The sequence below is a fragment of the Antedon bifida genome, chromosome 4 (genome assembly GCF_963402885.1).
Source record: "Antedon bifida chromosome 4, ecAntBifi1.1, whole genome shotgun sequence".
Lineage (NCBI taxonomy): Eukaryota > Metazoa > Echinodermata > Crinoidea > Comatulida > Antedonidae > Antedon > Antedon bifida.
In genome coordinates this window covers 19,978,018-19,993,082 of record NC_136229.1, presented here as the reverse complement: position 1 = coordinate 19,993,082, position 15,065 = coordinate 19,978,018, and the positions used below count along the sequence as shown (strand labels likewise).

The 15,065-nt window shown below is 29.8% G+C and overlaps 1 protein-coding gene across 2 annotated transcripts in view; it reads right to left on the bottom strand.

The window, feature by feature from the left end:
* The window catches only part of LOC144840997 (RNA binding protein fox-1 homolog 3-like), a 59,053-nt gene extending 47,074 nt beyond the window's left edge, over positions 1 to 11,979 (bottom strand). The window contains exon 1 of one of the 2 annotated variants that reach the window (XM_078697129.1): positions 11,674 to 11,979. In XM_078697129.1, coding sequence (XP_078553255.1) covers positions 11,674 to 11,778 — 105 coding nt within the window. In that variant the 5' untranslated portion in view covers positions 11,779 to 11,979. Of the gene's footprint in view, positions 1 to 4,092; positions 4,599 to 11,673 lie in introns of those variants that run through there. The other variant, XM_078697130.1, reaches the window with a different exon arrangement.
* Positions 11,980 to 15,065: the final 3,086 nt, after the last annotated feature.

Here is a 15,065-nt window from a genome sequence, read left to right as displayed (position 1 = left end):
AAATTCAGTTATTTTAACCTTTAGGCTTATTTAATTTACTAAAAGACATTAGTACTTTTTAAGTTGACTGATTTCCTATTTAACATTTACTACCTTCTCAATAGAGAAAGTAAAACTGCATTAGGAAAATTAAATTTATCCATCTTTTGCAACAAAATTATACAATTTTTTATAAAACGTGTAATTGGTTTGAAATTGCTTGACGTGACGATGATGCAAATTCATTTTTATAATAGGCTTATAACAAATTGGTTTGTGAACTACATAATTATTGAATATTGAATATATTGATATATTTTTGCTTTGAATTTGTTATCTTCTAGTGACTTGGATGTGGAATAATTATACATAAAACAAATATTAACAACCTAGAAATTACAGTGTATCTTAAGACTAATTTTGGAGCAGACATGAACAATAAAAATGGCGACGGGCTTCCACTCCAATGTAAGGATTAAGTTCAACATAGTTTTTCTATCTAGTAAGATGAGTAAGGGGCAGGATAAAGAATTATAAAATGGGTGAGCCCCACCTTCTATTTGCCTATGGATTTACATACTATTTTAACTTACATAAGCTAAGACAGTTTTCAAGAACATAGTCTAAGTATCATTAGTTAGACATTGTAGGTAAATGTCAAAAATGCCAAACAGAGATTCTGTTTATAATGCCTGTAATCAATACATGTCATGAGATAATACTACGGATTTAAAAAATAATCCAAATTAAAATCAAACATTATCCATAATGCTTGTCACCATACATCATCATTTTGTATTTGAGACTCCTTGAAAACTCTTCAGCTTAAAAAGCCTAAATTATTCTATTATTTAAAAAAAAAAATTTGGAAAACCAGACATGTTTTGTCCAGGTTTAAGGGGTTTTGGTTATAGCAAGTCTTTTGTTTCGGTACCATATAACAAATTTCTAATTTTGACCAAATACAATCCCGATAATGTATAATGGGTTTATATGCATGTACAGATAAATTCTGTATAAATTATCGTCTCATTCTGTCTACAGTATCGTCCCAAAATGAAGGCTTATACAGTATCTGCATGTGTACAATACTTGTGATGGAAAAGATGACACACATTTTCTTAACAAGATAATTGAGTAATGTTTATTAGAGATCAAAATAAAAAGAGATTATAATCATTAAAATGATTGAACATGAAGCTTGACACATGTTAAAAGATTAGCAGACCTTGAAAAGGTACTACAGTATAGACAATATCAAGACTGCTTTATGCATCAAAATCTTTTGTCCAATTATCTATGGTTCTATGGTTGATTGTTGATGATAAAGACTTCATCTTCATTATCATTTGCTTTTCTAGAATTTCAAGTAATAGTTTCATTACCGGTAATAAATCTTATCTGCTCTATTTAACGCCTCATCTTTCCAATCATCAATATTCTTAATTAAAATACACTATGATGCTGTAAACAAAGAATATAGTGCATTGCCAAGGAGCTGTCAATTTGGAGTTCAAAGGTTACCACTAACTTCTGCTGAATAAACAGTTTACATTATCTTTGATAAATTTTGTATTTAGCATATTCTATGATTAGTAGCTTAATAATGATAAGATCATCAAGGGCAGATCCATCTCCACCACACATCCCACCCCACCCCGCTCTAATTTGAAAAATGACTGTGCAAAAGATAGGACAAATAGTTAAGTTTAGCCCTTTTTCTTATTCTTTCCTTAAATTGAAATACTTTCTAGGAAATAAGACATTTTGGAGTACTACAGCCCAGTGTTGTCTAGTTATTAGAAAAACTATAAAAAAAAAAAATTAAAAAAAAAAATTATGAGAGTTTCTTGTGAACAGTGATTTATGAAGTTATAGTTACATCCCTGATTACTCTGTTCAATGAATGAATTTGTTTACCATTACATTATGCACTTTATGTTATGATATAAAAAAAAGAGCTAAAAAACATGTTTTTTGTGTAATTTTCCATGTTAAATATCATCTAAGTACATTCACTGCCTGCTGCGATGTCATACCATAGAGCCATGAAAGTGTCATAGTCAGATAATAAACTATAGCTTTTCCTTATATAAAGGTTATGTAATACTGAATTGCTTTTATTTACTACCATTCATTTTATTGTGGAAGCAATACATAAGTGATGAATTTGATGGAAGACCGTAACATATTACTATAGACTCTTAAAGCACACAGATATTATAATTTATCTCCATGGTTAGAGTTTTAACAATCAGTTCAACCTGAATGCAGATGACAATTATGTCTCATACAGTAAATCCTAATATTTACCACCTTTCACTAAACAAACATTTATCACCACTGAAACATTGTATCATACATACAACAAAAGGGACCACAGGAAAAGCAAATAATCTCTATGTAACAACAAATATAATTGAAGATAAAAACAAACATTACAAAGGTATTAAATCTTTTTTTTCTTTCTCTCACACAAGTTCAATACCATCCAACAAAATTGAATGAATTTCAGACTCAAATGATGTATTTGTCACAAATGGAAAGCAATTCACAAAGGTCTCATCTTTCTTTTCCATTTAATTGATTTTCTTGCAATGTTTTTGATTGAATTTTCCAAGACCAAAATATCAAATATTGATTCACAATTCTGAATCCAAAAAATTCTCATCTGTATGAATTTCTGTTTATTCTGTTATTGGTATCCTTTTTGAATTGTGAAAAATATTTGTTAATATTATTACGTTCTAGAATTTGCATTGTATTTTTCCCAGATCACACTTACCATTAAAATTCTGATTTCTATCATAGAGATATTATAGTTTCTATTAAATGTCGTGGAACTTACTCACTAAGGTCTCTTTCTTTTTTCATGTGAGGCTGCTATAAATTTGTAAAATCAATTTTTACTGTCAATAAAGTTTTGTTTGCTTTTACAGAAAAATATTATATTAAAACTGGAGAAAAACTTGAGTGTTATCTTTTATTAGGAAATTGTAAAATAATGAGTTTAATAGATAGGATTTTGTTCAAAATCCCAATATGTTGCTTGTTGATATTAATTTTAAAATAATATATAATTAATAAAGAACTGGAAAAATGGAAACTAAAGAAAATGTAAGTAAAAATATTAAAATAGATATGATTTAACCCATCTTTTAACTGAGAAATATGAGTAGCATTATAAACTGGGAAACATGACATTGTGTCATAGTTATGACTAGATGACATGCCCGATGACCCTGAACTATTGCTTCACTGCCCTGGTATCTATGGTTACTGTAATGAAACCTCATTCCCAGTGTCTTTCAAGTATGCACAGAGAATCTGAATAAACAAATCCATCTGACTGAGAATTTAAATGCAAACAAAGTATCCTCATGAATATTCAATAAGTTTAATCAGCCAATCTAAATACTTATTTCATCCATGAGGGTTCTTTATCAATCAATACAACATATTTAACTTTGTCCAACATTTCAATGATCAGCATATATATAATAAATCTGTTTTGAATATACTGTACTTGTGTTGTAATGTGGATTTTGCTTTCTTTTTGTGTTTTTAGCACCAAACATTATATTGCAAAGCAAAAATAAACCACACCTTCAAGATAACATTTCCTTCTCTGTCAAGGAATGACTATTTAATGGCAATTTTACAGTCAAGTTCAAAAGTGCATTCACACACTGTAATGAAAGTTCCTGTCTGAGATTTGCATAGGCTAGCCTACATACAGTATCTCCTTACGTCAGGTGGGCATGGTGAACAATTATCACCTACACCTACAAAAAATGTTATGTTAGGGTCCAGGCTGAGAAAATGACTAGTAAGGAAACATAATTAAATGTACATAGATAAATAAATCCACTCTAGCAAAGTTACTGTCCATCAACAAACATGATGACATTGCCAAGGACTAAAGAAACAATTACTTGACCATATGCTAAACGATTAAACGACAACATGCGTCACACTTTTGAAGAAATGGCCTAGCCTACAAGATGGTAATCAAAAACAGACCTTTTTAGAAAATCAAACTCATTAAATAATAATGGATTACTCACACAAATATTGACCACATGACCACATTATCAATTATTAAAATCTTACCGATAAAAATACAACTGGCATCTTTGATGAGGATTTGACCCAAGGGTTGACCTGTGAGATGATATTCATTTTCCAGTATATAGTCCAATGCTGTTTTTCTTACAGTGATTTACTGAATAGGAGATTGCCTCCCTTATCAGAGGAACTTAAGTTTCCAATGATTTCAACCACTGATAAAAGATTGTTCTGGCTTAGATCTCCTCAGAGCAAACAAGCTTATGAGAACTCCTCAATTATATCCACTAAATATTCAATGACGTAAAATCTTGTGCAAAAAAGATTACAATTTTCAGCATGAACAAGTTGTTTTTAAAACTTCTCACTTCACTAATTTGGAGAAGAAGGTCGTTGTCATTTAGCAGAACCAATCACATTGCTTGAAAACTTACTCACTTGGTCACATGATATCGTTGGGGATCAAGTTTGATGGTTGCTCCTCAGTAATTTGAACCAAGTGGTTAGTGATTGGTGCTAAATGGAATTTGAGAACAGCAGGGAATTTGGATAAATTCTTATTATTATAGGCATACATTCTTTGTTGTTTAGTAGTTAGTTTTGGTTGAAAATGTTTTTTTTATGAAAGAAAGTTATAAATAATTTAAAGACACCAATCAAGTGTTGCATCCGTTTGTAAAGTTGAGTTGCTATTATTAATATTATAATTATTATTAATAAATAACATCATTACAGTTCAAACAATTAATTTTTTTTTAAATTTTAAAATATACAGTAGTACAGTATAGAGTTTGATTATTCATTTGTTTTTACAACTTATATATATATGTGTATTTATAAATATTATAATATAAAAGTTACAAATCTACACGTGTGTGATAGATAGGAAAAAAGACAAAATATAAAGTCAATAAAGAAGGAAGCATGCAAGATGGAGACTTTAAAAATAAATTATTTTCTAAAATATCAATTTGAATTATCAATTTGAATTATCAGGGTAATTATTTATTTAAAGATTTAAATTTATTTCCTGAAGACAATACAAAACATACAAAGCATAAATAAATACATACAAAGCATAGATCAATTTGTCTTATAATACAGCGGGCTCTTCACTTACAGTGAGAATATGCCCTAGGCATGATTTTGGCCTTTATGTCAAATTGACCGAAATTGAAATTAACAAAAAGAAAAGACATATTATTAGAGTAATAGTATAGAATGTTATAATCAAGACTTTAAAACAACTATTATCTGATTGAATAAAACAAAATTATCATTGACGCACGAAAACTAACTGGAGGCTCGTTGAGATTGTTACAAACGGGATTAAACTAAACTGAAGAGTAACACCACAAAACAACTACTGCTATTAGTCAAAGACGATAAATATTGATTTCAAAATAGCATTGATGCTCAGTTTTCACAAAACTACAGGGAACTAGGGCTCTGCCGTTCATCCCCAGGCCTTCCCTGTCGCGTTTATGCTACAGTGTTTATAGACCAAATTTAATGAAGCGAAATAAGACAAAAATTAAGTCCTTAGGACAAAGCAATTTGGTGAGAATGCTGGAATCTGATAGAGTTTATCTGCTTAACTAGTTAAGATTAATCCAAAGACGGTTCCGTCGACAGCCAATTTGGCAAGAAAAAATGCTAGCAAAAGTACAAAGCTAATAGAATTAATAGAATCTGATAAATTGTTCTTCTGTAACCTTTGAAGACTGTATGTTATGTGTTTCTTTATTCATCCTATAAAATATTTATATATTGTACATATACCATGGAGATTTACATCTTCTGCATGCTATCCATGTAAGCCTGTCAATTTATACATACACAATAATATAGAAATTTGCTTTCTTTAAGTCAGAAGACTATTTGAAAGAATTTATTTCATGGAGATAGGAAATTTGCCCCTGAGAATTAGTAATACAAGTTGACATCCTGTGCTGTCAGTAATTGACATATAACAAACAATACTAATTGGAAGCTATCTAGAAATACACCTAGTACATGCCAGTTACATTAGGTCTTCAAATAGCTTTGCTATGGGGCGCCAAGTGCAAAAAAATTATATTGCATATTGAAATAAACATAACTAACAAATGCCAGGGTTCTTCATGGTATGAGACGCCAAGTGTAGATTATTATACTGCATCTATACTGCAAGTCTGCAAATTGTGGAAGTCTTGTTGGAAGTGGAAGTGTCAACAACTTTTCAATGAACATTTTTCTAATGTTTTTCAATTACTGAGCTTAGAAAAAAAATTGCTTTTCTAAAAAGCATGAATTTAAACAAGATATATATTTAATTTCAATTCATATTTTCAGTTACAAGTTACCATCAGCAACAACTGATTGATGCAGATGAGTTAACATTCTAATAATAAATTGCAAATCAAAATCAGAAAGACCAAGTTCTCTAATTCAGTCGTATTTAATATCTATAAGATTTACAATAAATCCACTTCACAGAGTTCTTCAAAAACAGATTTTCAATCAAGTGCTCAAAATTGCTTTCTGATGCTCTTTTGAATTACTTTTTAAGTATGGCACATACATTTTTTTAGATAATTTTGATATCATATACTTTAATGGGAAATGTGTGACGCAACTAGAATTCTGTGAACTTTCAATCGAAAGGTTATTGGTGTTAAAATTAAAGCAGAAATGTAACACAAGAAAACACATCATAACTTTGTTCGCCTTTACCCAGAGGAAACAACACATGATTGAGTGGGTATAATAATAGTACTCGAGTACTGTATAGTGAAGCAAGTACAAGTATTTTATCATCAAACTGTGAAGAAAAATAGTAGCCATAATAATCTAGTCAATTATTTCAATGGTTGGAAATTGACAATTTTAAGTTTTTTACAAGCTCATTAATTATTCACTCATTCAAGCGCAAAGTCCAGATACTATTATGTCCGTGCTAAGTGAACGTTTTAAAGAAGTAATCAAGCAACTCAGAGAACCGTCTACACTATCAAACTTTATGTGACAAAAAAATGTGATGTGTCAATCTTGTAGGTATAATCTTTGGTTTAATATTGGATACCAGTAATTTTCTCATGAATAAGCTTGCACGCCAATCCCTAACACATAATGAAAGTCTGTATGGCTAGCTCTCATCCTGTTAAAGCAAATAACATTTTTTTTCTTATTCTTGCTGATTTTCTCTTATTTTTCTTTTTGTCATGTACATTTTTACTTTTTTTCGCCCATTCTTACTTTTTGTAAATTTTTTTATTGGAAAAATATATTTTTATGTGGTATTTCATCTCTAAAAGCTGTTAAATTTTTACATGTAATTATTAGCATATTGCAGTTACTATGGAAATACTTCTGCAATGACAGCTTCAAGTGACACTAAAACTAATCAACATGATTAGCATTCAAATAATTATTTGCTTTTAAACCAGAGCAATCATCTTCATGGCCTCTTTTCCTCTCGTAATAAGATGAAAATAAATTTATGTGCTCTGAAGTGATTTTCTAGAACATGTTTTTTTCAGAACTACGTGTCATTGACTTTAATGTATTGTAATGAAGAGTTTTCTTTGGGAAAAATATCCATTAATCTTGATGAATAGTAAGCGTGTTAATGGCCTTTCTTGTAGTTTTAATTTCCGTAGAGATCCTACGGTACTTCAGGACACTTGCGAAAGCGAAATGTGGTAAATATTCGTCAATGGCATACTTCACTGTAACAATGATTGCAGAATTGCTGTGTCGTTGAACAGTGTCTTCAATAAATATATGATAATATTGTGGTATCTTGTAAACAATATACAACAGTAATGACATCGCAAATGATTTTTTTTTTTAATTGTTGCTTTATCAATATTTGAAGTGTGAATTATTCATCAATTTGTTTCTTCAGTTCATTTTATTGTGTTTTTACAACCTCCCATACTACAATCACAGAAACAATAAAAATTGTAAATTGGTTAAAGAATTTCGCTGTTAAAGACCCATTCCACACTAATTCCAAATATGGTTTGTAATTTCAAATAGACCAATACAACAGTGTAAAAATATAATTCTTGAATTTTAAGAAACAACAGAATAGGTTTGCTTCTAGAACTAAGACTCTCAGAAAACAAGATACAGAGCCATTACGATGAAAACAATACCAACAATCTTAAAATAATAATTCTCTTGCAATGACCTTGATAACAAATTATATATATATAAATTATATATTAGTTGAAACTGCATTACCTAATCCATTGATTGAGAACTATTACTAATGCTAGGCCTACTGTCTACAAAGTTATAATTCTATGCTACATTAATTACAGCTTGCCGAATACATGACTGTGTAATCTTTAACCTTTGCTTCTTTTAACACAGAACTTAATTGAATTCATAATACAGTCAATCTTTAGTGACAGTCGTATTATATCATATATGGCGGTGGTAATTTATGGTATTATAGAATCATAAAAATAGTACTGAAGTATTGATGATAAGCTGAGCTGGTGATAGTCAGTCATTATATAGCTGATATCATAATGAAATTCATAATAATACATTGATAAGATGTTATATTTTTTATATGTACACAGATTATGAAATAAAGAGTACTAAATGAATGAATGAATAATATTGAATGAACAAAACGATTGTGAATTTATTATTATTTTGCAATGAGTGATGATTATTATAATGATAGAATATAATTAAATATTGATTAAAATAAACTTAAATTTGATTTAAAAAGAACAAAATGATACTATAATGATCATCAAAAAATCAATCAATAAAAATATGTAATCAGTGTAATTTAATTCAATAAAACATCTTTTGTCTCCAATGATTTTTTTTATGAGAACTGTACCTGCTGTCTGCAGATATAACAACATTATTATTTTAAATTATGATGTTTATTTCATTTATAAAACACTAATTAGTGCAGGATACTATTTCTAAGATAACGCTTATTAGACCCACACAAAGCCCAGTCAAAATACTTGTTACATGAGATGAAGAGCTTTCATACCGAAAAAAATTCTTTATGAAAATCCATATGCATAAACAAAAAAAGTTAATGGGTTTGTTTACATTCAACCGTTGATTGAAACCCCCTTCAGCAGATGAACAAATAGTCGAAATAGAAAGCCAATTCCTCTGAGTGATCGCATTACGTGCTCGCAAGGGTCATATTACACGCCCCTAGGTCAAAACCAGGTAACCATGGTACGCCACGTCCATTACTGATGAATACCGACAAAGAATGCCAACATCCAAAATGATACGACATCACAAGTTGAAAGGCTTAACAGATTTTGACATTCATCAAAGCTTGCATGGAGTTGAAACCAAATTTAGAGATGTTAGCGCTTTAGAAATTTGATCCACAATTTATTTTAATGACTATTGAAGATGTTTTACACCAAGGATCGATAATATCAAGATATTCCTGTCTTTACGCTACTTTTACATTTTCACAATCTGGCCAAATATAAATATTTATTAAAAAAAGAATAATTTCACATGGGGAACAAAGGTAAAATTGATATTAACACCTATTAAGGGAACACTTTCAGGACCAAAATTTCGCCTGAATAGAGATTGGCTGTAGTGTTAAAACATCTGTTACCCCTTGTTAATTTCATTTTAAATCCGGGGTTGTTCCTTGAATCGTTGTATTGTCCAAAATGAGGGGTTCTACTCTAAAAATTATGGCACTCTCCTTAATAAACATGAAAAAGGTATGGTTCCAGTAATATATATGTTGCATAATACAAAGAAGGTGGACTGTATTATTTTAGCAGGCTACGTGTGTCCTCCACATTAATTAGCCTGTCAATATTTTTAACAACCTCAATCCCTCACATCATCCTCTCACAACCTTAAATTCTGATTCATTCCAATTAAAATTAGATACAATACTTGACCTTACATTAAAAACACTAAAAAACATCTGCAAAAAGGCTAACAAATCTTGACAGATGAATGTATACGTTCATGGTGCAATTTAAGAAAATATTCAAAATAGAGGGCTCCCTATGCTTACACATTTCTCCAGATTATGGGCTACTTCAAGAGGCTATTTAATTGCAGAATTTTAAAAAAAGATTTGGGCACTCAAATGTCCCATCACAACCTTGTCACACATGCTAAAAATGAAATGAATTTAAAGAGATCAGTTGTATATTCAATAAATCCCTCCACAAATCTGACTTAAATTCATCAGAATTCCTTAAATCTGAATATTAAATCTTGACTGTATTTTTCCAATCAGGATTTCTGAAAATAAGTATAGGAGCATTCCCGACGGAATACAACCAAATTTGTTTTTATTCTAGTAGTAATACAGTGAGAAAACAAAAAAAAAGATTCATATGGCAAATAAAAAAATAATTCTACTGTAAGTTGCAACATGGACCTATAAATTTATGGTAGCAATATGGACTAAAATTGCTGCAGTAAAACTCAACCATAAATAAAATATAGGGCCTATTAAACGTTGTAATAAATTAACTGTATAATGAAAAAAAAGAAGAAAATGTAGGACTATGAAAAAAAATACTATAAAAATGCATCAAGCAGCAACAAAAATTTATTCTCTAAGAATGTGGTGTTTTATTGCTGTAGTCAAATAAAACATCAAACCAGACAACCATAACATAGAAACGGAAGATTATATTTACCTTCATTATAAAGTCAATCATTTTAAGTATAAAATATTAAGGTCGGATATCCTTTAAAAAAGATATATCATTGGTTCTGTCATAAAATATAAACTTAATAGTCATTTAGTGTGTTTTCATATTATTTCTATCGCTTTAAATATCACATTTAGGTGTCTTTTTGTAATAAAACATTTAAATATCATCATATCTTTCACAATGTCTTATTTTCTATCGCAATCTCTTTAGAAATCAAATCAGTAGGCTTCCGCACTTATTAAACAAGTTTCCTTAAATCGTTGCTTTTGACCAATCACAGTTCGTTGTTTAATTAAGAAAAGCCGGTTAGAACGTGAAATGTTCACGCATTGCAATATACACAACATATATATAAAATTCTTTTCTTGTAACTATATCATCTTTACTATTAACTATAGCGGAATAGTGTATAATTATCAAATAAGCTATCAAGAGTAACACAATAAAAATAGTCTTATATATTTAAGGGCAGTCTTTCACTGAAGGATGAACTGATATATAAATAGTATTAGTTAAAAATAAATATACAGATAATACTAAAGTTGAATATAAGAAAAACAGCTTTAAAACTAACTAAATGTAAAACTAATTCAAGTTTCAAGCTTTTTAAAATTAAGACTTGCAGAACTTAATAATGGATAGGTACTAGAACAATCATAAGTTGAGGGCTCACCTACTTGGTGAAATAACAGAGATAATTAAACACGACTAGACAATGTACAAACACCTGTAGGACAGTCCAACAGCAATGTTCAAAACACATCCGATTACATGTCAAAAAAACTTTAAATCACTTTGCATCACAAAAAAAAATATATTATTGATGACCTGGACATGATCGCTAATACTGCTGTGTGATGATTAAAAACAACAGATCTATCAAAACTGTTCAACTGTCAAATTAAATAATATATAATAAATAAAACAAGACTGTATGCATTACCATGAACATATCCAATGATTCGTATGGAACATCGGTTGCTTCGGGATACCATCTATTCTCCCACGACGGGTGCACTTGATACCATGATGCTACGTTCTCGGACATTTTTCAGCTGAGTGTTTTGATGAGAGGGGATGGTGGTTCAACGGTGAAGGCCTAAGCAACGACAATTTGTCAACAAGCTTGGAATACTGTCTGTGTCTTTGTGAGCATGTAGGCAGGATGTTCAGGTTTCCTGTGAGTCAAACACTGTGCTCAGATACACTAACTAGTCACAGGAACTTCTTAATTTTTCTAATCAACCGGTTTGTTTGTTCATTTTCTGCACCCTTCTTTTGTTTTGAACCGTCTAAATATACAGCTCTGATCTATGATGTTTCCCGGGAAGTAAAAATATCAAATCTCCACAGAAACTTGTAAATATGTTACACTCTTCTGATGTCAACTAACTTTAGTAACCTTATTTCTCCAGAAATCACAGTATAATAAATAGCATAAACAATCTCATGTATAGGCCTACATACAGCTCTATGGAGATTCTTGGCAAGTATTACAAATAAAATATATCAATCTTCACAGAAATTTGTAAAACGTATTCCAATATAAATTGACAACTAACATCAATAACCTTAATTTCTCTAGGACACACTAAAACAATTTTTGTGAAAGTTTGTGAAAGTACAGTAATACTGTATTATACAGTAGTCATTTCACAAACTTTCACAAAAATGTAAAATTGCTAAATTGTGCAGATTACGTAAAATAAGCAAGAATTTCTTTATCAATTGCAAACTTAATTTTAAAATTCAAAAAGAATTTAATATTCAGTTATTTCAGTCAATTATTTTGGTTACTGTAAATGTCTTAAAATCTGTAACATATCATCAAATCCTCTTCCAAAATATAACTAAGTATATATTTAAAAGTAAAACTAAATTGATATACCAAGAATGGGATGAAAATATTAGTATAACTGGTAAGATTCATCTCATTTCATTAGTTGCAGTAACTACTTGTAAACTTATAATTCTAACTTTCATTTGGATGGTGTCTTACGTGACAAAGTACCATATTATTTAAAAAAGGAAAATATGTGTTAATTCAAATACTATAGGTGATACAATATCATCAGTTCTTCAAATTACAAAACTTCAATTTAAATTAAAGAATAAAAATAAATATTAATATTTAAACAAAAACAATCCATACAAAAGAAATATTAAAACATGTGGAGAAAAAATCTATCCAAAAATAGCTTTTTTTTATAAAGTAAAAACAGGATAGAAATTTAATTAATTTCATTTGTTTTAATTTGACATTCTGCAAGAGTCCTTGATACTCTTACGTACATACAGTCAAGTACGTCCTGCCTCTGTGTCTATCACTATTGTCTGCTAGTTTCCGGTATCTCTTTATAATCTCTTCTATTTTGGTTTCTTTGTCATAGTTTGTACTGGTGGTCTGCATTGTTAATTGGTTTATTCTTCAGTTGTAATTGTTTGAAAACAGGGTTTCAGCTAATAATTAGGACCTTGTCATAATTATTCTCTGCGCTAATTTGATTAAAGTTGCAGTATATATTGTTCATGTATCAACTTGTACCCTTTTTGTTTGATGGAATGAAAATATATTCCAACTCTCTGCATACGGTAAATATTTGTAGTAGTTTTTAAACTTGTGTTTTATTTTTTAGATAAAATAGTAGATTCATAATATATGAATAATAATTATGAGTCTACTGTTTGATCTAAAAAATAAAAAATGTAGTATGTGTAGAAATATGTTATATGTATTATGCACCTGTTCCTAAACATATTCCCACTTTCTGCATACAGATATTTGTAACTCTTGTAGTTTTTAGTTAAAAATAGAAAAGTATGTATAAATGTTGCACCTGTTCTTAGTCCTAATCCTAATGTACTGTTCTATAAATAAGTAACAAAGCATTGTTGATCCACATAAATTCACTTAATACTTAATAATCTTACATCTTCTGTTTCTTTGTTTTCTTTTATAAATGAAACATAACTCATGACAATTGTTGGTGAAACCATGGAGAGGTGAAACAAAGTAAAACTAGACAACCCTTTGGTTGAGTTTGCAAACTAAAGTGTGTAGACTTCTGCAAACTTGTATGGACAACTTGTATCAGGGTTTTTTGAGCAAACAAAAGTTTCCAGTGTACACCAGGTTTTACAAACAATGTAAGAGGTGGTCTACCTTTCTATTGTTTTTTCAAGTGTAAACCTGTTTCAAGCTAGTAAAAATATAAAGAATATTATTTTCTATACAGTAGTAGAAAAACCTTGAAGATGGTATGGTTGTTTTAGCAATTCAGACTTTTATCTTTATTCATTACATAACTCTAAGTAATCATTAAAGTGGCAAATTACAGCTAATTGACTTATTAATTAATCTATGTCCTGCACTTTGGTGAGAAATGGAGATAAGCTACCTAAGAATCTAATCAAATGGTTCCAACAAACTATAAAAAAATTTGATTTACATCCTGTTCAAGCGATCTATTTTAGGCGCCGTTCACACCGTCACAGAGTTCTTTAGCGTATGACACTTACACATTTTGTGTCTGTACAGTCAGTATTTAAGCGTATGACATGTCTTACAATGTTGAACAATATAAGTGAAAAACAGTAATTCAGCATCCAATTAGAACGTTTCCTATGATGATAACGTCCTGATGGGTGAAACTTTCACAAGCGTTCCTGTGTGTCTAAACACATTACAAATTATTTCTCTGTGGTTAATAATTTTAAGTATATCAATTGAAATGACAGATCCTGTTCGGGGAGTGACAGTTATATATCCTGTTTCTATTTTACTCATTTGAACAGAGGTTGACATACAAATAACAACAAACTTAACTTGAACACAACTTTCATAATAACATGAATAGAGCATTCTAAATTGTTTTCTTTATTATATGTAATTGTTTTAGTTAAATATCAAAACTCTAAAATATAGGACAATTTTCTTGTAGCTTTTTTATTGCCTTTTAGCAATCTAGGAAAATATGATTTACCTTTGATAAAATCATATTCAATACCATATATAAATTGTATTGAGCTTAAAGAAAAAGATCTTAGCGGCAAAAATAGATAGACCATCTCCCATGAGATACACAAGTAGGTTTAATTTAATGCTGTTTAGAATTTAATGCTACACATAAGCATTTATTGTAAGCGCATACCGCCTTTATAAAAGATTTCATTATTATTAATATTTCAGACATTACATTATCAGACCATTATCACAAGTTCAACGATTCACGACCCACATTCTAAAAATGTTCACCTGTTAATGAAATTTGAACAGTCTACTACGCCATCAATTTTAAGTGAATGTAAGTTTTAATATCATCAATGATCGAGAAA